The 26,479-nt window shown below is 31.9% G+C and overlaps 1 protein-coding gene across 1 annotated transcript in view; it reads left to right on the top strand.

Moving 5' to 3' along the window:
- Positions 1 to 18,214, top strand: part of LOC134684747 (uncharacterized) — a 33,078-nt gene extending 14,864 nt beyond the window's left edge. Inside the window, exons 5-6 of the mRNA XM_063544054.1 lie at positions 8,353 to 8,439; positions 17,667 to 18,214. Of these exons, the coding sequence (XP_063400124.1) occupies positions 8,353 to 8,439; positions 17,667 to 18,214 (635 nt within the window). The remainder of the gene's footprint in view (positions 1 to 8,352; positions 8,440 to 17,666) is intronic.
- Positions 18,215 to 26,479: the final 8,265 nt, after the last annotated feature.

Here is a 26,479-nt window from a genome sequence, read left to right as displayed (position 1 = left end):
AGCTTTAGATGTTTTTTAATATATGTTTAGATAACAATATTGTATTAGAAATTGAATGGATCCCGAGAGATAAAAATATTCAAGCTGACGAATTGAGCAAAATTTTCGATTTTGATGATTGGGGTGTTTCAGATATTATTTTTAAATATTTTGATAGATTATGGGGTCCATTCAATTGTGATTTATTTGCTGACAGTAGAAATAAAAAAGTATCTAGGTTCTTCTCAAAGTTTTTTACACCTGGTACCTCCGGTGTTGATGCATTTGCATATGACTGGTCAGCATTTAATAACTGAATAGTTCCTCCTATTTATTTGATTACTAGGGTTATTAATTATATGCGTATATACCTATATGGAGTTACTTTCTTTCAGAACATCAGGTCATTCTTTTTCAGAATCAACCCGGACGATACCATGTTTCAATGGTATATGCTCCACGGCATAAAATAATGACCTGTGTAAGGTCATTATTTTCCTTGATTAACATGCAATCTATGATTTACTTCAAAATTTTATTCGACTAATAGTTTTTTGTTGCCGATTTGAAATTTATTTTCAAAAGTTCAACCGATGATAGATGTAAAAATAACCATCATTGTAGTCCCGCAATTTGATTTTAGAAACAAATAATGTGAAGTTTTGTTGATTTATCGCTATAATAAAGAAACATTATCATATATGTAAGATGAATTTTAATGTAGACTTTCATAAAATAAATCCAGATTTAACATATTCGTGTGTAAGATGATTTTGAAAATCTTATTGAGTTAAACTGAATAGGTTGATTGATTTTTAGTTGCTTGCTTAACGGCCAGTGGCAAATATATCATGAATGTTTAGAACGATACACACTGAATAGGAAATCATACTGTGACCTACATGCATTTATATTCGTCTTCGTGTCAGTTCTTTACTTTTTAAATTTATGTATACCTTTTACTCTATCAAATGATCAACTATTAAAATAATCTTATATTCTATTGAATAACATTAACGTAACTCACGAAAGGGTCAAGTGTGGAGGGTATATAAGTTTATCCTGATTATCCTTTAATAAAATGTATTGCTATTCGAAAGACAATCTTTCTGAATTTTTCTTTCGATTCAAGTAAAATGGTTAAATAAATAACAACTTTTCCGCGATAGAAATAAAATAACAAATAGAAAAAAAACATACCCCTCCCCCTTTTCCATAAGCTAAGTGGTACAATAAATAACTTACAATGTGTCTTGTGTTTGTCATACACCGTTATCGGGTGGTAACAATACATTTTTGTCTTACTTCATGCAGTAACAGTAATATTTTTATTGTGTATGGATAACAATTTTTTAAAGGTTTATATCTAAATTATTTAGTGAGTTTTATTTCACATTTTAAATGAGCCGCAGGGCGTAATAAAACCTGAACGGATTAGAAAGGAATATCCCACTTTAGTGTTGTCGGTAAAATAGGATACTAAATTTTACAAATCTATATAAAATTAATATTTTTTGACGGTATATAAGTCAGATAATGCATGTTTTAAGGTTTTTCTTGTCGTAGAACACACCTCGGGGTGTTCTACGACAAGAAAAACCTTAAAATATGCATTATCTATAACTTATATGCAAGGCAAAAGGTGCATTAGTAATACCTAAGTGGAAATCAGCTGTGTATTGGCCTATGATTGTGAATCGTTTAACATATGAATATAAATACTATATTAAAGATTTTCGTGAGTACAGAAATCCGAAATCATTTGTTAGAAAAGGATCGGAAGAAAACAGTATCTTTGCTAAGCAACCATTTAACAGTAATGTGTTAGTGTTGTTAGTTGATTTTACAACTTAGAAATTTAGATGATTATCTATTTAGATACAATTATATATGTGTATGTCACACAGTGTGAAATGTTTACGGGTGAACAATATAGTTGTTCTGTGGTACAATATACAGTGTTATGATGAATTATGTATGAACTTTCACGAGCTATGTTGCACAGTGTAACATAAAGAATCACACAGATGATGTATGTAGATATGAGACGTATATATTAATAGAACTTTAATGTTAAGATACATGTATGTATAAAGATTTTAAATTAGGTTTTTTTCTATTTACAGACTCAATGGAAACAGTTCGAAGAATTAGCCAATGATTCTAGATTTGTCAAAATTGTCAGTGCATTGCCATCAATTGTGGAAGCGTCTAGCTCAAAATCTACTGTTAAAAAGTATAAATTTTATTTTGGAAAATTTCGTATTTGGTGTTCCGATTGTCAACTTGAATTTTCTCCGGCTAATTCAACTACAGTATGTTTTATATCGGTTCACTGATACAGCAAGGTGTTGGCGTGTCCGTTTTAGAATCTAACTTTTATTCAATTAAATGGTATCATGACATTAACTTTGAATACAATCCTTGTTCTGATAAGTTGTTATCTAATATTTTGGAAGGCGGTCGTAGAATTTTGAGTAAACCCATCAACAAAAAAGAGCCTATTACTACTGACATTTTAAAGTTAATTGTTTCTAGATACGGCTCCGAACATGATTTGTCTAATTTAAGAGTGTGTTTACTATGTCTTCTTGGATTTTCCGGTTTCTTACGCTACAGCGAGTTAGCAAAGATAAAAAGAAACAACATTGTTTTTTATGATACTCATGTTGAGATTACTATTGATAAGAGTAAAACAGACATTTATAGAAGAGGAAACACGGTTATAACTGCTAGGACCGGGAATGAAACGTGTCCTGTTAAGTGGTTAAAAATTTATTTGAAATTAGCTGGTTTAGAATCTGATTCTGATTATTTTATTTTTCGGTCTTTGTCATTTTTGAAATCACAAGGTGTATACAAGCTAAGCAAAAACAATACATCCTTATCGTACACTAGACCTCGTGAGATATTACTTAAGGCATTGGAAGACATTGATTTGGATAAATCTAAATTCCGGTTGCATAGTCTGAGAAGTGGAGGTGCTACCTCAGCAGCTAATAACGGGGTTTCTGATAGATTATTGAAGGCCACGGTAGATGGTCATCAGATCAGTCGAAAGATGGTTATATTAAGGACATTTACATCGTCAGTTGGTAGTATCTTTGAATCTTGGCATCTAATTCTGAACTGTTTCATTTCCTTTGATTCGATGTTACTGCGAGCAACTAACTCTATTTCTGTGTTTGTTTTGTTTAAAGCCTAATTGAATTTAGAGTAGAAATACTTTAAATTCGGACGAGCAGGGCGAAAGAGAATTTAAATATATTTCATTTCGTTTGAAATTGGGGTTTTCCCGTTAGGTATTTGTAGTTATTATATATAGATGGGAATTAGAGTATTTACTATTTATAAAGTCTGATGTTACGTGTACAAGGCACGAGAAAAGTTTTGGCGGTTTCTACGGGTGGGGTACTATATAAAGTTTGGCATTTAAATGTATTAGTATCGAAGGTGCTCGCAGTTAGGTCGTATAGTACGAAGTTAGTCACATTAATGGCTGCTATGTTTATTACATGTATTTATATTATGTTGTTTGTATCGAAGAAACTTGTATTATAGAGTGAAATAAAATTTGTATCGCAAGAGAAGATAATAATGTTACTGCGAGCAACTAACTCTATTTCTGTGTTTGTTTTGTTTAAAGCCTAATTGAATTTAGAGTAGAAATACTTTAAATTCGGACGAGCAGGGCGAGGGAGAATTTAACATTCGATAAATATTGTAGTTTAGTTTTAGTTTAAACATATTTGTTTATAGTGGATTGGGAAACAAGTTTTGCAACTTATATTAATCCCTTTCCACTTTGCGGGTGCGAGTGCTGCCTTGTAGCGGCATTAGCCTACCCTTTTCGAAATCTACAAGGGTGTCTTTAACGTGCAAGAGATATGGATCTCTCTTAACACGGGTCAGCCATTTATCGTCCCCTTCCGACGGACTATCATCGTTTCCTCAAGACCATACTCGCAAATGTTGTCGTAGTTACGGGACAACTGGAATATATATATATATATATCAGTCGAAATTTGGGAAACAGATATTCAATAATTGTCAACCAACTACTAATGGCCTGTTAAAATTTAAGGAGGGATGATTTTTAATTCATCACTTGGAACTTTTGGGTTTAATAGCGTCCATGTGACCAGAACCCCACTCTTAATGAAAACATGCCTAAAATATCGTTTCAACGTGGATATATATATATTGTGTATGCAGCCGTATCAGTAATATTGCTACACAGATATGTATGTTCATACTTTACAATTAAAGTCATCTCATTGTCGTAAACGTTGTGCTTTCCAATTTCAATTTCTAGAAAAAATAAAAAAGATCGCATTCGGTTTATTGTATCAATGTAATGATTAATAAACTCATCATCTATACCAGGATTGATTTTTCTATTTATGCCAGACGCGCGTTTCGTCTACAAAAGAATCATTAGTGACGCTCGCATAAGCAAATGTTAAAAGATGAAACAAGGTAGATTATTATATTCATGAGGTAGAACAGCCTTAGTATTTTTAAATTTTGTTAACAAATAAATTATTATTTTGAAAATATTAATGATAAATCAAGTTAACACAGATTACTGGGATTGTGATACCCTCGGGGAATAAAACTCAACCAGCAGTGGCATCAACCCAGTGGTTGTAAATTAACTTATCATTTTTGTTGCTTTTGGTTTAGATAGCTAATTATTCTATAAAGGGTAAACACATTTAGGTGTGTATGTTTAGGCATGCATGATAAAAGTTGTGTGCAAGAACGTTTTGCAAAATCGGTTATTTGAAAGGATTGTGTAAGATAGATTACCTTAACCGTATATAGCACAATCTTTTGAAATTTTGAGTCCTGAATGCTCTTCAACTTTGTACTGGTTTAGCTTTATAACAATGTTGATCTGAGCGTCACTGATGAGTAAAATGTAGACGAAACACGCGTCTTGGGTATTAAATTATGATCCTGATACATTTGATAACTTTGTGATGCACACTAAATAACCCGAGAAGTGTGCAAAACACTTTTATTTATGTTATTTCGAATAGACAGAAAATATATTACTGCTATTTCTTATAATTTAATTCTAAACTCAGATTTAAACTAGAGTACATCACGAAAAAACGTTGATGACGCATGACTGAATTATGTGTATAAGCTGATTTACATTGCGTTACATCCAAAATTAAATTATTAATGTTGAGAATGATCTCAGCCTTTTAAACAGATGTTTTTCTTCCTAATTTAAGTATACTAAAAGATATATATAAATTTTATATATTGCCTCGCTCAGAGTTCAACATCTGGAAGATTTGCGTCAGCAAAGCTTAGATATCTCACAATTTTTAATCTATGTTTTATTTTGATACTGATACGATGCAGACTAACTATTTACTTAAGAAGGATAATGGGCTATTTTTTTTTATATTACCACAGAACATATTTAAGAGCCATATTGCTGTATTACTTTTGTTTATAGATTACATTCAATGATAATGGTCTTCGAAAAGATGTTTTTTCGCAGTTTCCTAATTCAAATAAATATAACTATTCGAATATGTTCCAATCTTAACTTGTTCTTCAAGTGATTTTCAGAGAGAGGGTTTGAAGTGATCCGTCACCCTAAAAATGTCAACAGTAGAGTAAACAAATAGTTGTTTTATCAGCATTTTATTTACCTCTTTTGGATGAAGTTATATGTATATATTCTGTAAAATTATCGGATGTTACATATACGCAAGAGACATTAATTTCAAGTGTATTGAACATTTTGCTTTTATTTAAACTCAAAGTAATCTGCAACGCTTTCGTTTTGATTAAAATTTTCACAAATACAATACAGCAGTCCTTAGATACGCCTCATGCTAAGAGTGGTACGTTTAAGTGTTTAGATAGGATCTTGTTTAAGGTTCAACTCTGTTTAACTTTCTTCTTTCTGAAAATAGATATAGGAAGATGTGGTGTGAGTGTCAATGAGACAACCCTCCATCCAAATAACAATTTAAAAAGTAAACCATTATAGGTTAAAGTACGGCCTTCAACACGGAGCCTTGGCTCACACCGAACAACAAGCTATAAAGGGCCCTAAAATTACTAGTGCAAAACCATTCAAACGGGAAAACCAACGGTCTAATCTATATAAACAAAACGAGAAACGAGAAACACGTTGAAAACACACATAAAAGTAGAAACTTATAAAATTTAGTTGTTGCAGTCGTTGATAACGAATCTGTTGGTTTGCTGACTGATAATTCAACACAAAGTAGAGATGCCAATGGTTATTCTTTAAATTCTTGTAAGTCGAAAGTATCTAAGTAATCAGCTGAATATTCTATGAAGTGTTACCGTATCTATGATACTTTTAGGCGCGTTTCACACAATTGTAGTGTACGAGCTTACTACACAATCGGTTATTTGTCAATGAATGGTCTGTGTTTCACTGTGAATTATTGTAGCTGTTGAGACGGATGTTTTGTTTTTCCTAACTTAAGATAATCTTAATTATATGAATAAAACTTGATATATTGCCTCCTTCTATTTTTCCAGGATTAATCTGCGTCAGCAACGTTTGAAACGTTTGAATATTTTTAACCAATTTGTATATAAATACTGTGATGTTTTACATATAAAAAGTATGGTGCAAGCCGACGTTTTACTAAAGTTGGATAAAATGCTATTAAATGATTTTTTTTTTATTAACACAGAACATATTTCAAGCTATATTTACTATTAGTGTTTACACTAGTCAACAAATGAAACGATACAAAGTAATGTATTTTCCATATAAAAGGAATTTGGATACACCGTACAGGAGGTGATCTCAGGTGTTTCGGTAGATTTAACAGAGCCTGCTTCACATGTGGCACCCATTGTGTTGCTTATGTTATTACAAACTTGGTAAATTTTCTAATTCGGAAGGTCACATTCTTAGTAAAATGGGAAGGAGATCGTAGTTAGGACATAAGGGACATATCCGATATCATACGTGAAACGGCTATTCAATTACGATTAACCAACTCGTGATGGCATCTGTAACTTTTACGAAGAAATGAATTTAACTTCACCATTTGGATCTCTTGGTTTAATACATTTGTAGTTTCCTCAAGAGCAGCAACCCTCTATCATGATAGGAAATAAAAAGTGTTGGAATATCGTATCGATTGGGAGATATATACTCCGGATGCATGCTCTGCCAGAATGTTATACCATCGAAATGGAAAGTTCACAATTGGAAAGCTGAAATCATCTCTTTTAAAAGTAATTTATCTCTTTTTTCCTTTATCTCTAGTTCGATGGGATAAATACGTTTCTCTAACTCTATGGAAATTTATCCCTTTCCGAACCCATTGTATAAAAAAATTTAATCAACGTGTGGTTGCTGGTGATCTCAAAAGATCATTGGATGATTTTAAGGGTCGTTGCCTTTTTAGCTAACTGAATGAAGCAAAATATGATAACAGGTGTTAATGAAATTGACAACTTCGTGCAATGTGAAAGGCACTCGAAGGGGATTTTTGGTTAACAAAAAAAAGAAAATGTATGTTTAATCATTAGAGAAACAGATTCTTACAAAGTTACTCGTGGATTATCTGATTTATCCAATCTCGATAGTTAAATTATAAATTTTAAAGTCCTCGCCGAGGCGGCTCGGATTTTAAAATTGATAATTTAACTATCTCGTTTGGATAAATCCGATAATCCACTGGTATCAATGTAAGAATCTATATTTAACATATATATCTAGTCACCAAACTTTGAATTATTTGGTAAGAGAACACCGTCTATATAGATAAAAGTAAAGTTGAAGGTCACATATTCAAATATATTACACAAATACGCATCTTATTCAAACTCAAAGTAATATGTAACGTTTGCATGATGATTAACATTTTTACAGATTCAATACAGCAGTCTCTGGATACGTCTCATGCTAAGAGGGGTGAGTTGGAGCGTTACTGAGCTGATATTTAAAACTGTCAGTATGCTGTTTAAAGAACACATATTATATTCCAGTTGGTGGTTCAACGCGGTTTAATATCCTGTCTTTTAAAGACAGTAACACATATAACGGTAGAAATTTCAATCGTTTATATCTGATTGTCTTTGTTCTGTAGACTGATAATAAACTATAAAGCGTTGATATGCCAATAGTTAATCGTTTTGTGCCTTGTAAGTCGATATGTTCGTTTACTTATATGCAACGTAAAACTACACTACATTTCGTAAAACCAAAAACTAAAGACTGTGAAATACCTTATCTTTATATCAAGTTTTATATATTAAAAGAATATGTGGTATGATAACCAGTATGCATTGCTGGTACAGTCTCACTCGATAATTTTCTTTAAATAAGACATAACTTTTCATATCTTTCAGTAAGATACATACAAGAAGGTCTGCTAGAACCAATGGAGCTATTGTTATGCCCAAGGACAGGTTTAGACAGGTGTTTACCATTAAAAGGTAGATGACAAATGTGCTATATAGTATAATTATTAATGTTGTAAGCAAAAAAAATATTGTTGTTTTGGTAATGGATCATTTCAAAAACGGCAGATATATTTAAAAAAAATTGAGCATTGTTTGGCTTTGACATGCTCATATGTTATAAGTGTGTTGTTTAATGTCACAGTTACCTGATCTTTTATAGAAATTTAACTGTAAAATATTTTCTGAATTGTGAAATTAACAGCTTTAAAATTGAGACTTTGGATTGGTTATGGAATACTTTGTCGATCAGTTAGTCGTTAACCATACTTCAACAATATATCATCCTAAAGGCATACGATACAGTTTCGATCCTGTATTTACAAGTTCGTGAAAATTTGCATAAAGGCTATTTTTTACCTTTCCACTTTGCGGGTGCGAGTTCTGCCTTGTAGCGGCATTAGCCTACTCTTTTTCGAAATCTACAAGGGTGTCTTTCACGTGCAAGAGATATGGATCTCTCTTAACACGGGTCAGTCATTTATCGTCCCCTTCCGACGGACTATCGTCGTTTCCTCAAGACCATACTCGCAATAGGTGTCAAGGGAGAGCCGAAAATTGAGTTCCTGAAATTTTCATCCCGAACGGGAATCGAACCAAGAACCTTTGTGTTAGTAGTCCGATGCACTAACCACTACACTACGGCTCTATTTAAAATATATGGTGTCAAATGTGGGATTCGAACCCACGCCCACATTCGAGAACCAGAACCTGATTAAATCAAATATGTTATAAAAAAATATACCTTAATGTGCTACTTTTTGAGTAAAATGAAGTCGAAATTTTGCATATTTACTCAAAATTCAGATTTTTGGTCGTAATTTCTTTTTCGAAAGAAAGACATAACTTTTTTGTTATAAAAGATAAACACAAATTGTTTTTTGTTAAATAATCGATAATTTCTGTATTTTATTAGTATCCGAAAAAATTATGCATTTTTTAATCAAAAATAGCTCATATTTATCAAATGTTCATGAATTGAGGAAAATACGTAATTTTTTGCTGCATGTTTATCAAAATTTAAAAAAAATCCTCTATTTACAGTTTTATAAAATTTGGCTCACATACTCTCCCTGCAAAATGTAACAAATCGCTGTTTTGAAAAATAGGGGTCCATGAACTCGTTTTCAAATTAAATCAGTTTGAATGAAAAAAATCAGTTGAAAAAATGCATCTTTTCCCGATATGTCACAGTTTGACGTCGCGAAAATAACATTTTACGTTAGCAACGTCATTACCTTCCCTGTACGTAAAAGAAATTGTATTGAGGAAATGATTTATCTATTTCAATGTTTCTTTATTTCAAGACGACTTTTTAAAGTAAGAAATAAGAAATGTAGGTGCTTATAACTGAAGAAGAATGTATGATTTGGCCTTTTTTTTTGGCCCATTGAATTCATGAAATTTATATATGTAGAGAAAAATGTAGACAATTAAAGGACTTTAAGAGCATTTGAAATTAAATTTTATTTATATATAATATCCAAATAATATCCATCAGAGGTTTATCATATATAAACTTGTCGAACATTTTACACTTATTGACTGGGTATGCGTGGAAAAGTTAGTTCATTGTCAACCGAGAAGCAACTATTGTCATGTATCGTAGCCAAGGACAATCATTGAAAAAGAGGGACGAAAGATACCAAAGGGACAGTCAAACTCATAAATCTAAAACAAACTGACAACGCCATGGCTAAAAATGAAAAAGACAAACAGAAAAACAATATTACATATGACACAACATAGAAGACTAAAGAATAAACAACACGAACCCCACCAAAAACCAGGGGTGATCTCAGGTGCTCCGGAAGGGTAAGCAGATCCTGCTCCACATGTGGCACCCGTCGTGTTGCTTATGTGATTACAAATCCGGTAAATAGTCTAATTCGGTAGGTCACATTCATGAAAGGGAAGGGGATTGTAGTTACGACGTAAGGAACATATCCGTACCGAGGGGACAATGGACTTAAAATTCGAAGAATATCCAGTCAATTTATGTATTATTATATCAGACATTTAATGTTGTGGCTTAATCAACTATCGTAATATAAAACGCAGTTACCCAGCTGTACTGTTAACACTTACTTTATTTACAATTTAAATACAAAAGCTACGTCCAGCATTATCGTAATCGTAATTAGTTAAAACACGACTTCTTCAGCTCCAACGGTTTTCCCAATATTCTCTTATCCTGTAGTTGCAGATGAAATTCCGCAAAAGAAAATGAAGCTTGCTATAATATATTCATAAGGGATAAATAGTTGGAAAATTTTGTGTAAAACAGGACAAAAGGCCAAAACGGTATAGTTGTGATATTATTGTATTTATATGTACATGTAGCCATCTGCGACAGCTTTACCAAAGAAGAGATTAAGCAACAAAACAGATTCACAAAGGGGTATAAATTATTACCTTGGGCTAAGCTGTTATTCTTAAAGCATGCATTTTTTTTTAAAGATATTCAATATTTATAAGAATTGGAAGGTTACATCAAGTACAGGTATTTTCCCGATGCCAGTTTGAATCAACTATATAATATTGTGTTTTATTTTTGTCCAAATTCAGATGATAAAAAAATCGACCGACTCGCATATGGCAGGCTATATAAAAAAGATGTCCTAAATAGGGAACGGTTACACAAAATCGAAGAGTTATTAATGCAATGGATCACATCATGCAACGAAACAGTCATAGAAATAAATACCATTGCAGATGATTTGGACGCGCACTTCCAACGGATATCGAAAGCTAAAATTGGTGGATCTGCAGCTGGAATAGTCGGAGGCATCATGGCTGCAGTTGGATTTGGTCTATCCTTTGTAACCTTTGGAGCCTCACTTGGTTTAACTATTGCAGGTTATTTTCCTATTGATAGAATATACAAACGAACACATAATGAAATACAAATATAGTTGAAATGTACGGTTATGAAATATCTCAATACATTTATCCAAATTTCTTGGGGTTTTTTAGATTTAAAAATGTTTTTCGTATACAAATTGATATACTTTTATACTTTTAATATCTATGGGATACAATATGAAAACGATGTTGAGTAAAAAGAATTAAAAGTTAGTTATTTTTACTGTCGCACAGGGTTAAAATTATTTCTCTAATTCTATGGAAATTTATCACTTTCCGATAAATCCAATAATCCACTGGTATCAATGTAAGAATCTATATGTATCTGACACTTGCACACAAACACTTTGTTCTTATAACTTACACATATAAAAATTGTACTAGACTCGATTTTTTTTTATAAATCTGTGTTTTTGTATCAGATATTTACTCTTCTATGCCTGATATATGTTGAATTGGTTGCGATTCGATTTGTGGAATGTGTGTTAGTATAATGTAGCATTGTGCGTTATCTCTTCTTTTTTTATGATAATCGTAATCTGGCAATTCGTGTTGAATTTCCCGCTGTTTGGGTTTTATTAAATTTTATATTGATTTTTCATTGACATATGGATTGTGTATAAACCAAAAAGAAGAGCCAATAACAACATATAAAAAGAGGTTACAATGTGGTATTCAACCGAGTCATTTTGTCATTATTGTTTCATCATCAAAGCAATACCGAAACAGTACCTATCAGTCATATGATTATCATGAATATTAATGTTTATTTTCCTTCACATATTCTTTTATAAAAAGTCGAAGGTGAAAAAAATACATGCCAATATTTGTCATTGATCACCCTAAATTAAGAGAAAAGTGTTGTATTCATTAGAGGTAGTCTTTTCATTTAGATTTTAAATGAAGAATTATAATATCAGGTAAAAATGCTGTTATGAGACCTCGAAATTGAAAGTTGTATCCTTTTTCTTTTATTTCACTATTGTTAACCAACAAAAAATCACAAACAAATTAGTTGTGCTTTGGTACAAGCTGTTATCGAAGGGATACAATTCAATCTTAATCTCGATGTGTTTTAATCACAGGGAAGATAAATCTTGTCACATGAGGAGGTATCTTTTAAACTATAGTCTATTTGTTAAAGTTGCACTAGCTGCTAAATTCAAGTCCACCGATTTCACTCCAATTATCATATTTAATTTATAAGATTGTTAAACATTTATCCAAACTATTCAAAGTCTTAAATAAACAGTTTACAGGTCGTGGGCTTGGTACAATGAAGCTTCATTTCGTGTGTATTTTAGTCTAGACGCCATATTATCTAAAATCGTGTAGACTCCCGGACACCTCCGATGGCCATATAAGCGATGTTAACATAGATATAGATATAATAGATAAAACAACTCCTGCAATTAGATGTTGTTCCATTGTCTGTTTAATTTCATATTATAGATTAAAACTATATGTTTATCATAGTTTTAACCTGTAAAAGAATGGGTTTCATTCGTGAATCGAATCAGTCAATCAAATGATTTGCCTGTTTTTCACTTTCACTGTTGACATTCTATTCCTTCGAATAAATTTTCACGGACAATTCATGCGGTATCAATCTCTAGCTGAGGAGTTATATTGATGTTCACATGAATACGGATTCAGTTGGGTCGAATTATTTACTTGCGAGTGAATAATTCAGTTTCCTAGCTTATTTTGACAATATTGAACCAAACTGGATGCTAAAAGCGAATAGTTATTTCACTATTTCACTTTCGTTAATAATTGATCAAAACATGTCATACTTTATACTTTTAAAATATATCGTAGCTAGTGCCCCTTTGAAACATCTTCTATGTATTTATTTTGCTACCCCATGTTTTATAATTATTTCCTCACTTTGGGACCCGGAGGTAAACTTTAAGAAAAACCCTTAGTATTGATTTGCTATGAAACCTTTGTAAAAAAAATTTTTAAAGATTCATAATTAGGCTATAAGGACGCCATTAAATAAATAGATAAGAATTATAAGATCTTTCAAACAAATTTGTGAAGAGATGTTTTGTATTGGTCATGTGTGTTTTAAGGCCATACGTATAGTTGACAGTAAACAAAATGTGCATGATAGTTAAAAACGAGATGTGTTGAAAATAATGGCCATCATTACAGCAAAATTCCTGACTCATATTTGCTTATTGGAAACAAATCAGGTAGAATAATATAATTTGTATCCAAATAATTGATTGTTAATGGGTGCTAGTCATTGTGACACTGATAAGGTTGTAGACGGAATTATGAGAACTCTGGAATGAGAGGGCTTCAAATGGGAATTGGGTGGATGGAAGTTGTAGGAAAGAACTGTTTAAAGTCTTAAAACAGGAATAGTTCATGCTTGACGAAAGAGGGCAGATGAACCGAATACGGAGTTAAGTAGGAGTTTAGGGAGGGAACTGGAAATCAATATATACCACTCACTGATAGCAATACAAGGTAAAGGGGAAGGGTCATGTATGTAGCAGGAGCAACTCTGCAAGGGATGCGGACCACAACCAGTTCTAGTTTGTGAACTGATATATGAAAAACGATATATGACTTATTTACTAGTGTTATCTAAATAAAACAACAACAAAAAACAATGGAAATAATATGTAATTTATTCACTTAGTACAATGTTTATCATGTGGACCAATAGTTGAAAATGGAGCATTGCATGACTTGAATAATTATCCGTTTTAAGAACGCATATGGCAGATTCCCTTATCTCATATTGATATTTTGGAAGAGATAGCTTTCCATAGTTGGACTGTGCGTCAATCCTCAGTTATTTGAATGATGATGATGGAAATGTTTACCCACCTTCACTGGCTATTCAGCCCTCGCACGGTCAGCTCTGCATAGCGCCTTTTCATGCATTTAAATAATTCAATTCAATAGTATAAATCAAAAACACTTGAATTATTGAGTCTCTAATGCCCGCGTCACACTGTCCCGATTTTTACGCCGATGGAAACACGGAAACACGGTTATGGACATTTTCAAAATCGAGACTGATCTCGTCTGAGTTGTTGTCACACTAATGTTTACTCCACAACTATTTTGTTTTCTGTATGTCATATTTTGCCGCATTTGTTGCTTTCCTCACATCTTTCCTTTTGTCTACATCATTATGATATTCTTGAAAGAGCTGTTTTTCAGTAAAAGAGATCAACGAACCCATTACCTTACCCTTAAGAAAGATCAGTAAACATGGGCATAATCATGGGTGATTGTTCAGATTAGTGCACACATCTTACAGTTCAAACAAAGCAATGCCGAGCGTGGCATCCCCTCGTATGTAGCATATTGGGGACAAATATGGACACTATATTTGTATATGACACATGCAGAAAATGGTAAATTGAATATGCATATGTGATACATAAACTATAAAGTTTTCCCCTTCAAGCCCACGGTCTTCTGTCTTATGATTAAACCAGAAATGAAATATACAATAAAATATGTATTCCATATTGATCAAACAATTCAAAACGCGTAATGCCTTCGGCATATAATTTAAATGCATCGTAATAAAATTAACGGTACCAATGTTCTTGCACCAGATGCGCATTTCGACAATACATGTCTCTTCAGTGATGCTCGTGGCCAAAATATTTGAAATCCAAAGCTGATATAAAAGATGAAGAGCTATAATCCAAAAGGTCCAAAAGGTATAGCCAAATCCGTGAAAGGAATCAGATCTTTGCATGAGGGAGATACATTCCTTAATTTATAATAATTTCTAATATTTTGTAATAGCAAATTTTAATAACACAAAAAATCCGTATTTTCATGCCAGTACCGAAGTACTGGCTACTGGGCTGGTGGTACTCTCGGGGACTAATAGTCCACCAGCAGAGGCATCGACCCAGTAAACTGTACACGACGTCTTTTATACATCGTATGACCATCGCGCCATCATCGTAATCCAATGTGTAGCTTTCGCGAACCATCGTGTAGGCTTCGGCTCAGATATGAAGCTTAAATACTCGTCTTCAGTTAACCTTCGTATGTCCATCTTTTGCTATCGTATATAATTTCGGCACCATTGTATAGACTTCGTTATTCATCGCACTTGCTTGGGTCACTTTTTGGTATGTTAACGAGATCGGGACCAACTTCGTACGAACTTACAATTTTCGCATTTTGGTGTCTATCGTATATAAAAATCGGGACAGTGTGACGCGGGCTTAAACGAAGCTATGAATGATTAGCAACGATGACCATAAATAAATATCTTTAACAAATGAAATCAAAATCAAAATAGCAATATTTATTCAATTTAACAGATATTTATTAAATAAGAATCATGTTAATATTAAATCATAGAAGAAGCAATTTATATTTTATAACAAGGGAAATAATAACTATATATTAAGCCTGTCAGCCAAATGTTTCTAGAAATAATTTGTTTTTGTAAACAATTACTAATTTTTTTAAAACACACACTGAACCTTACATGCTTTTTTGTTGAAACAATTTTATTCTTAATTGCCAAACTGTACAAGAAAACTGTGTTTGAGAATACACTACAAACGACAACTCGAACTAGTATGCTACTCTTACTTATTGATAATATAAACAGAAAATTACTTTAAAAAGCGGTAATATGTAGCAATTGATAAAAATCAGAATGCCGTAGTAAAATTCATCAGGAATTTAGTCTGCTTTGCAGCCAGATAAGTGAACTTGTACAAAATAATGATTTCAGCGAAAGTGATGAATTGTCCTTTCCAAAATAACAATCAATTCAGGTATTTAACATTGCTAACATATCTTGATACCACGATATAACATCGATAAAACTGTCTTGATAAATATACCTTATTATAAAAAAATGCAGCCACAGTGTCTTTTTCATCGACGGCCAAACAAACAATATGATGACAAAACATACAACTATGGGGAGTAAACTTCTCCGAAAATATTAAATTCTTAAATTGAGTTATCGGCCTTTTCGCGCAAAACGACTATTGAAAAGGTTACTAAAGGTGTGAACATTATCAGTGATACAGTTGGGTACAGACCAAGCATTATTTGAAGTAAACGCACGTTAACACCGTGTGCAAATTTTTCGTAAGTAAACTTCAATGAACGCGTTTACTAGTAAACACACGAATATAATTTCGTTATAAAGGTCAAAATGTAAAAACGTCTGATGTCTACTCGAGTAAACTCGCGTTTACTATGTGTCCATTTATTCAGCAGTAAACGGGCGTTTACTTAAGATTTTACAAGTTTATTTTCACGAGCACTTCAAAGTGAACGTGTATTTACTATAGATGTCACAAGTTAATTGTTACGTCTATTTGATTTTTTTTCTCGAGTTAACTGATTTGTAATAATAAAATAATTTGGTGTACATGTAAGCAATCTTTTTTTTGTTAAACGACCTTTACGTAAACATATGTATGTGTTTAAAACTGTTACAAATTGCAAAAACAAATTCGAAATACTAGTATCAACTTTTATTAAATGCAAAACATCGATTCCAAAAACTATAATTAAAATATTTCTTATAATTTCTTTTCAAAAGTGGCATGTATATATATCGACCTACAAAACTATATCCACTGACAGAAACGTCGTAGAAAAGCATGTAAACCCTGTCTAGAAAATTGAACATTATCTTATCGTATCAAATTATCTTCAACTTCAGTAATGTTTTTGCCAGATCTTATTTAACTTATTATCTCGCGAATGTAAACTGAAAGTTTGAGATGTTTTTTCAGTTCCAGGATAAATATTCGTGTTGTATTTATATACGAGGATAAGTATTTAATCAATTAAAGAAGTGATATAATATCATTAACTGTAATCGTAAATATGATAATCGTAAATGGACAGTTGGTCATTTTGATGTACACTATCATGAGATTTGTTAGGACAGTGTATCCAGGATACCTTGACAATCTGTGTTAACACGCGTTTACTGTTTATTATGAGGTGCAGAGCAAGCATTACATGTAGACGCCCGGGAAAAGTTAACGCGGGGTATAACATCGTGCGCTTCATGTAAACCCCGCGATTAATCGGAGTAAATTTCAAAATTAAAGTGGATATAAAAATTAAACATGCGCTTTTTTTTCGCGTTTACTATGCATGCTGTGAAAATCATGTTCAGCAAGTGTTTGACTTTGATTTAACTGATTTTCAATTACTCTCAGCTGCAATCAAAAATGCTCAAAATTGTCTTCTTCTTATACGTAACCGAATTGCAAACCATTGTCTCTTAAATATTTTTCTTGTAATGTAAATATGGGTGGTTTTTTTTTATTGTTGTGAAATTAATCCATTGATATATTATGTAGGTGGTTATATTGCCTGGGCAGGAGGAATCGCCAAAGGTGGCTCCGTTGCTACTCATGCAGTTCTCTCACGAAAACGAAGAACATCAGTTGAAGAGATTTCAAAAAGATATAATGAAAAAATGAATAAATGGAAAGAAGAGTGCTTGACAATAGGTATTATGTTACAAAATAAAGTTAACCAGCCAAATCGCCATTCAAGCCTGGCTGAAGAATTTCCTCATTGGTTTAACTTTTGGGCTAAACTTATAATAGGGTCATCTCAAGTTAATAAGAGTACAGAATGGGAAAGTATCGCTCAAATAATCTTAATATCGTTGCGCATAGATACTGCCTTTGATGATCCAGATATAGGAAGATGTGCTGTGAGCGGCATTTTGTTGATACCGCTAGATTTAAACAACATTGTTGATTCAGTTATTGATGTCCACAAGAAAAATCCACATAGAATATCATCATCTATAAGAGCAATTGGGAAAAAAATTAAAGAGAAGTGTCCAACTGAAACCGAAATAGAAACAATGATAAGAGAAACAATAAATCGTTTGTGATATCATTTAAATGACACTATTGAAAATATTGACAATCAACTAATTTTTCACCAGAGATTCATTTTTTCAATAAAGTAAGATCCGACTCGAATTTCAAATAATTTTTGACATGGTTTTACACGAGAGAGAGAGATATTCCAAAAAGTGTCATCCTGTTAGTCATTTAAGATGGTATGGGTGACTTCCGCAATCTTGGTGTCGCTCTCACTTCATATGGAATTTCCTGACCCCATATATATCGTATTAGGTAACTTACATACCATGTAACAAATACTATATATGGAACTTTGTAATAAAGAGTAAGATGCAAACTAATTATTACATATTTTTTTGTGTTCATTTTGTAAATGGAAAAAAACTAACCGTTTCAAGCTTAAATGTAAATGTTGGCCTATTAAGAACAATAATTAAAGATAAGTTATGTGATAGTTTTTTTATTTTCTACGAGATTCAAGACAGACAGACAGACAGACAGACAGACAGACAGTATACACCTATTGACTGGGTGTGAGGGTAATGGCAAGTTTGTTGTCCCTGAGATACCAACTATTGCTCGAGGCAAAGCCGAGAGCAATAGTTGGTATGCGAAGAGACAACAAACTTGCTATTACTCGCACAACCAGTCATTATGTGTTTTATTATACTGAACAAAAAAGTCATCAAGTGTTTTTAATTATATATCAAATTAACTAATTTGCTAAAAGTGTACATATATCATCTGAAAGAAAAGAAAAAAGAGTCATATAACTTGACATGCACAAGATGAATTATATATGGTTTTTTTTTTATATAGTTCTTCTTGTATTTGTAAATATTTGATTAATTGCAATCAAGACTAGAAATACTTGTTCAATTTTCCGTGCATATGATAAATTTAAGCTAAAGTAAATGCACCAAACGAAAATTCACTTTTCGAATACGACGACCGAACCCATATTATGATAACGGTACTATATTTTAGATCTTTAAAAATGCACACGAAGATTTTCTGTCTTTTATATTTGCAACTTGTAGGTGAAAGTACAATCGACACACACAGGTTATACCGTTACAATATAAGAGTGTGACGTTGCCAAGCAAAATAGTCAATGACATCAGTATTGTCCAATGAAAAGTAAGCATGAAAAAGTACGGGAAAGATGATTATGAAACTATTAACAGGGGTAATAGTCTTTGAAACTATTGACTGGCAAATGGTCTGTGGAATGAAATAGCACAAGTATTTCATTATTTTTCATATAGAAAACATACTGAAGTATAATAAAATATTTTATTATAATGTCATATACCAATACTGAACAATATCATACATCACAATATAAGTATAAAAATAAAAATAAGAATTTAAATCGAAGTTGAAATATCGGTATCCAGCAATGACTAACTTATGAGACACTTTTGCTTTAAAACTTATTCTAACATTCATTTACAAATGAATAAATAAAACTTTTACATTACCTTTAAAAAAACATTCTGTTATACACAATATTTTCTGCGATTAAACATAAAATATAAAGAGTTTGCTAAAAAGGGTTGTATACAGTCATGTGACATCAGAAAGATTAATTTGTCGTCATGATTAAATCGTAAAAATTTGGGTTAATTAAACTTGCTTTCAAAAGTAGATCACATCGCAGATCTGAAAAAAAATCACATTGCATTAAAATGTTTTTCATCTTCTACACAATCAACTGTACAATATTTACATTTTCTGTCGTTAAGAAGAGTTTTTGGCTTGGTGTTACGACCTGTCTCTATAGCTAAAGGTAAAGACCCACTTTTTAAATTAGATAAAATACGTCTATGTTGTCTATCATTTACATTTTTGAGATATGAACTTGTTACCATCTATTAGGGAAAAAACTATTAAAACAGATAATTTCAAGGTCAGCTAAGGGCATATTTCACAATCAAAACAATTGATTGGTACGAAAAAAATAAAGATAGACAAGCACTTTGAAAATTAGGAATGAGGACACGACCCCTGATATAGACACGGATAGAAATGCAAAACAATATTTGAACAAATGACAAAGATATACTAAACAAGTACGTTGAATTAAATTGAAGATAAAGATCACATTATTTGTAAATGTCTCCTTTAATTTAAAATGTCTTATGAAAAGAGTATAATGTTAACTATTGATAAGTTGTAAAATAAAATCAAAATGTTGGAAACATTTGTATTCAAGAGAACATAGTGGTACATTGTATTCCACATTATTGAAATTTGTATCAATAATGGTTTTTACACAGAAAACTTTCAATATAGTACATTAAGACTTTTTGCCAGTTAATAAAACAATATATGGATTGTGACGTAAAATTGTGCTTTATATGGTTATTGTTAAATTTATAAATATATGGTATAGATTTACGAGTTTGACTGTCCCTTTGGTATCTTTCGTCCCCCCTTTTATCCATGCTCTAAATTATGTAAGTAGATTTGACATGACTTTTGGACAAACAATGTTGTAAACTATCCATCTAACTATTCCTAATATTATTATAGATTATTGGTATCAATATGCTGTTATTAAGAATGGAAATTGAGTTGCTCAATTCCACAAAGACTGTTATATAATTTATTAGTCAGTAAAAGTTAAAGATAAACAAATTTATGACAATTTATATCATAATGAATATTGAATTATGTATTCTGAGACAAATAGCAGATACTACATTAGTTTCTTGTTTCTTGATAATCAGGTAGTGTACACACATAAGATTAATAATAATTAAACAATTATCGTAAACATCTGTTGTTTTGACAATACTTAGAAATTCTATTAGTAGTGGTCAAGACATCAAAGATAATTTGATAATCAGTAAATACAATAAAGTCTATAAAAGCATAGGTTTACAATTTGTGTTCAATTCGAACACTTATTGTATTCTAGGTAAGTTTGAATTAATTTGAAATAAACTATTTATTCTTAAGATCATTTCTAATAGTTAAATTTATTTATTTTTCATTGAAGAAAGTTTTGAGTTCATATGTACCGTATTCATTATAACTGTGGTTTTTTTTATATATTAAGAACAATTAAAAATGTAAGTTTCATTTATATTAATATTTTCACTTTACAAATACTTTGGAAAAAACAATGTATCAAATAATAACTTATATTGTAATGTCTTAATTTTATTCTTCATTAAACAATTTGAACACTTATTGTATTCAAGATTTTCTCTACAGCGACAGCAATGCCTTAAACCATCATAGGCATTGTCCACGGCTAGTTTCCCCCAACATGTAAAGACTCAACCTCAGCTCTCACAGATGTAGTTCGTTTGTTGAGAGTCTGAGGGAAAAGTACAATAAGCAGACCATGATATATTACGAAAACAGCAACACAACATTAACCACAATTACAATATATGTAATCTGTTTATTTACTCCTGTGTGTAATATATATCGTTTTGGCCTTGGTAAGGTTGTAGTTAAGGATAATAAAATTTTGTTGATTTTGTTTATATTTGTATATGACATTCAAAATATTTTTTGTTAAGTATAAAAAAAATTACACACTACTTTGTTTTTTTCATAAAACCTCTAATTGGAATAAGAATGTGTTATCTTATCTTTAATTTACTATCAAAATAAGAAGATGTGTTATGATTGTCATTGAGACAATTTCCCACCCGAGACCAAAATGACACAAACAATGTCCATATATAGGCTACTGTCCGACTTAAAAGAATGAGTTTATCTCATACTGCATAGTCAACTATAAAGGGCCCTGAAATGACAATTGTAAAACAATTTAAACGAGAAAATCTAACAGCATGATGCTAGTACAAAATGATAAACGAAAAATATATATAATTCCACTGAATTACAGGCAACTTAATTAAGACAGACAAATTCACAATGTGATGTTATTAAACACATTAGCTTGTGCCCAACCCTCTTATTAACCTCGGACAGTGAAATATATGAACACAACATGAGTTAAAAGGGTTTAACTGATCAGATCGATGCAATGTACGAAAACAAGTAATAGATAGTGGACGTCCAATATACCTATAACTATATCCCCATATCAAAAGGAAAATATGTAAAAATATGAAAACACTCGCAGTTACTCGACATCTGGTTCAAAGCCAAAAAATAACCATCAAAACATCATGCATCTAAGACAAAATTATCAATCAGTAAACATCAAACTTCAAATGGGTAAAGTTTTTAACAGTCAGAGACAAACATGGCCTTGTTAAATGTCAAGATGCAGGTATCGTTAGATTGTAGAGCTATTGTGCATATGTATAGAGAATAAATATTTCAAAGATCCAATGATAAGTTTGAATTGAATACCTTTTAGAATCGATTTATATAAAGGGTCGACTAGTTTACCAGGGTTATTTCTAAATTTCCGGACTAGGTAACAACTCTTAGCAAACTTGGAATGTGCTAAACCCTTAAGTTGTCTACAGAAACAACAAAACTTAAAAACCAAATATGTATACTTATGGAATAATTAAGAAAAGTTTTATAGTAATGTGTGGTAATGGTTTACCTGTAATACATAGATAACTTTCATTAAAATCCGAAACGTCACAACAGACACGTGCATAGCAACTATAAACACGGTAAGATGGTGCCATCACTGTAAAAAAAAAGTGTTAAATTAGCATTAGAGAACGAAAAATCGTCCGTTTCGTAGTAACTTTTAATGAATAAAACTGTTCAATACGTTGTACCGATTCGATTGCCAAGGAATCTGCTAAACACGAATCATACATAACAAATTCATGAACTGTGTGTATCAATGTAATATAATCATGTTAGAACTGCTTGTTTGCACAAGAAAATTGATAACCGCTTGCTGAGCGGGATTAGAAATACATCTAATGAATAATCATCAACGGCTACACCATACGTACAATGCATGTTTTGTTTTTGCTTGTTGGTGTTCTAGTAAGTAGAGTCTGCCATTTTCGTTTTGATTTTCAATTCAGTCATTTTGTCTCTTTTTCCTGCTATATTCGCTATTGTACATGAGAATGGTTTGGACGGCCAAGCCTGCATTTGTGTTTCTTTTATTGTATACATTGAATAATACGTGATATTCTTTACGAATAATTAAGTACAATATCTAAAAAAAAAAGAAAAGTTGTAAGGCTATACAAGAAAAAGGAAAGTTGTGAGTTCGATCAATACCTAATTAGTATTATAATAGATATAGGAAGATGTGGTGTGAGTGCCAATGAGACAACTCTCCATCCAAGTAACAATTTAAAAAGTAAACCATTATAGGTTAAAGTACGGCCTTCAACACGGAGCCTTGGCTCATACCGAACAACAAGCTATAAAGGGCCCCAAAAGTAGTAGTGTAAAACCATTCAAACGGGAAAACCAACGGTATAAGTTTTATAAATGGTCAGTACTATTTACCACAGCAGTGTTCAAGATAGATATAAAAAGATGTGGTATGAGTACCAATGAGACAACTCTCTCATCCAAGTAACAATTTGTAAAAGTAAAGCATAATTTGTCAAAACACGGTCTTTGGCTAACACAGAACACCAAGCTATAAAGGGCCCCTCAAATGACATGTGTAAAACCATTCAAACGTGAAAACCAATGGTCTAATATATCTAAAAACTACTAAACATCAGATTCCCGACTTAGGACATGTGTAAAAAAAATTGTAAGGGTTCCGCGGAACCCAGTGTCTCGCCTATTTTTGCTGTAAATCGCAGGCTCAACAACAATGAGGAAAAAAATCAATAAAAATATTCCTCTTGTTACTATTTTATGATTGTAAGAAAATCTAAGTTTATTTAAAAGTAAATTACAGAAAAAACGGAGTAATCTTTTTACAAACTTTACTTCTGGATATAATCTTATGATCATAAATAAGCTTCTGTCCAAGTTTGGTACAAACCCAGGATAGTTTAAGAAAGTTATTAAAATTTTTAAAACTTTAACCAGAGTGAATGTAATGGTACCCCGCAGAAAAACTAAGTTCATTTAAAAGTAAAATATGGAAAAATGAGTTTTTTATTTACAAAATTTACTTCTGTATACTATTTTATGATCATAAACAAGCTTCTGTCCAAGTTTGGGCAAACCCAGGATAGTTTAAGAAAGTTATTAAAATTCTAAAAACTTTAACCACAGAGTGAATGTTATGTTTCCCCGCAGAAAAAAACTAAGTCCATTTATAAGTAAAATACGGAAAAAATGGAATTTTGTTTTTACAAAATTTACTTCTGGATATTATCTTATGATCAGAAACAAGCTTCTGTCCAAGTTTGGTACAAACCCAGGATAGTTGGAGAAAGTTATTAAAATTCTAAAAACTTTAACAACAGAGTGAATGTTTTGTTTCCATGCAGAAAAAACTAAGTCCATTTATAGTAAAATACGGAAAAAATGGAATATTTTGTTTTTACAAAATTTACTTCTGGATATTATCTTATGATCAGAAACAAGCTTCTGTCCAAGTTTGGTACAAACCCAGGATAGTTGGAGAAAGTTATTAAAATTCTAAAAACTTTAACAACAGAGTGAATGTTTTGTTTCCATGCAGAAAAAACTAAGTCCATTTATAGTAAAATACGGAAAAAAATGGAATTTTATTTTTACACAATTTACTTCTGGATACTATCTTATGATCATAAACAAGCTTCTGTCAAAGTTTGGTAGAAATCCAGTATAGTTTAAGAAAGTTATTAAAATTTCAAAAACTTTAACCACAGAGTGAATATTTGTTGACGCCGCCGACGACGCCGACGCCGACGGAATGTAGGATCGCTTAGTCTCGCTTTTTCGACTAAAGTCGAAAGCTCGACAAAAATGCAAAAGGTTTAAACGTTTTAATAGGTACCAAAATTCGCCCTTATCTGAAGCAAAAGTGCATCAAAACATAAAAAAGACACACTATAAAATTTCAATAAAACATAATGAAGGTGATTAAAATTTTGAATGATTATAATTTGTTTCTAAATACAATCCGTAGAATAATGAAATAATAAAATCAGTTATTATTGGAATGTGATCATAGAACGTTTTCACCTTCGTAAGAATTCATCATCAATAGTTGGGTCACGTGTAGACGCGCACAAGAGCGTATGTGCTGTTAGGTCTCTCATTAAACACTTCTGGAATTCGAACACCGTAGTTAGATTGTAATTATCAACCATCTGATAAGTCTATAAGGTAGCAAATTTTCTTTCCAAATCAGAAAGAAACAAGTGGGTGTCAATGAACAAATCGTGTATGTCTTAAATGAGTTTTCATCCCACAATCATACTTGAAAGACAAAACTTATATTAGCCTTTTCATTTTGATTTAGGTTTTAATGTAAATTTAGAATAATAGGTGAAAAAGCCTTTGTTAGACCTCGAAATTGAACGTATTATCCTTTTCCTTTATTAAAATATTGTTAATCAATAAAAAAAAACACCAATCAAATAATCGTGCTTTGGTACTGGCTGTTATCAAAGGGAGACAATCCAACATCATTCTCAATGTGTTTGAATCCCAGGAGAGATATCTCTTGTTACAAGACGGGGTAGCTCATCAACTATAGTCTATTTTCAAAACAGATATTTATTTAACATTGAAAGACTCCAATAATAAACAACGCACCCGGCAGAGCACAGCTTCCCATGGTCGGACTGAACGTCAGCTTCAGTCTAGGCAGCCCTGTATAGCGACAATAACATATATTGATACCACGATGATAAATTGATAATACTGGCGTGCGTGTTAAATAAACATTATTGTCAAAGAATGCAGCAAGAGTTTTATCGTAGACGGCCAAAGAAACAATCGTGATGATAAATAAAGGCAACAGTAGTATACCGCTGTTCAAAACTCATAAATCCATGGACAAAAAACAAAATCGGGGTAACAAACTAAAACCGAGGGAAACGCATTAAATATAAGAGGAGAACAACGACATAACACCGAAACGTAACACACACAGAAACGGACCAAGCATCAGACAAAACACCACGAGAATAACAAATATAACATGAACACGAAATACATGAATTTGGGATTGACAAGTACCGTGCCACGTCTTATCTCAATATCTCAAAAATAAGAGAAAACACAAACGACTCAACGTTAAAATGCAACACACACATAAACGAACAATAATATAACAATGACCATCTTCCTGACTTGGTACAGGACACTTTTTAAGGGGAATAAAAGTGGTGGGTTGAACCTGGTTTTGTGGCATGCCAAACCTCGCACTTTAATGGCAAAGCTAAATATAACATTGAGATGACAACATAATATTACAG

The sequence above is a fragment of the Mytilus trossulus genome, chromosome 9, assembly GCF_036588685.1.
Source record: "Mytilus trossulus isolate FHL-02 chromosome 9, PNRI_Mtr1.1.1.hap1, whole genome shotgun sequence".
Classification (NCBI taxonomy): Eukaryota; Metazoa; Mollusca; class Bivalvia; order Mytilida; family Mytilidae; genus Mytilus; species Mytilus trossulus.
The sequence above is the reverse complement of the archived record's forward strand: the minus strand, read 5'-3'. Positions and strand labels throughout refer to the sequence as shown.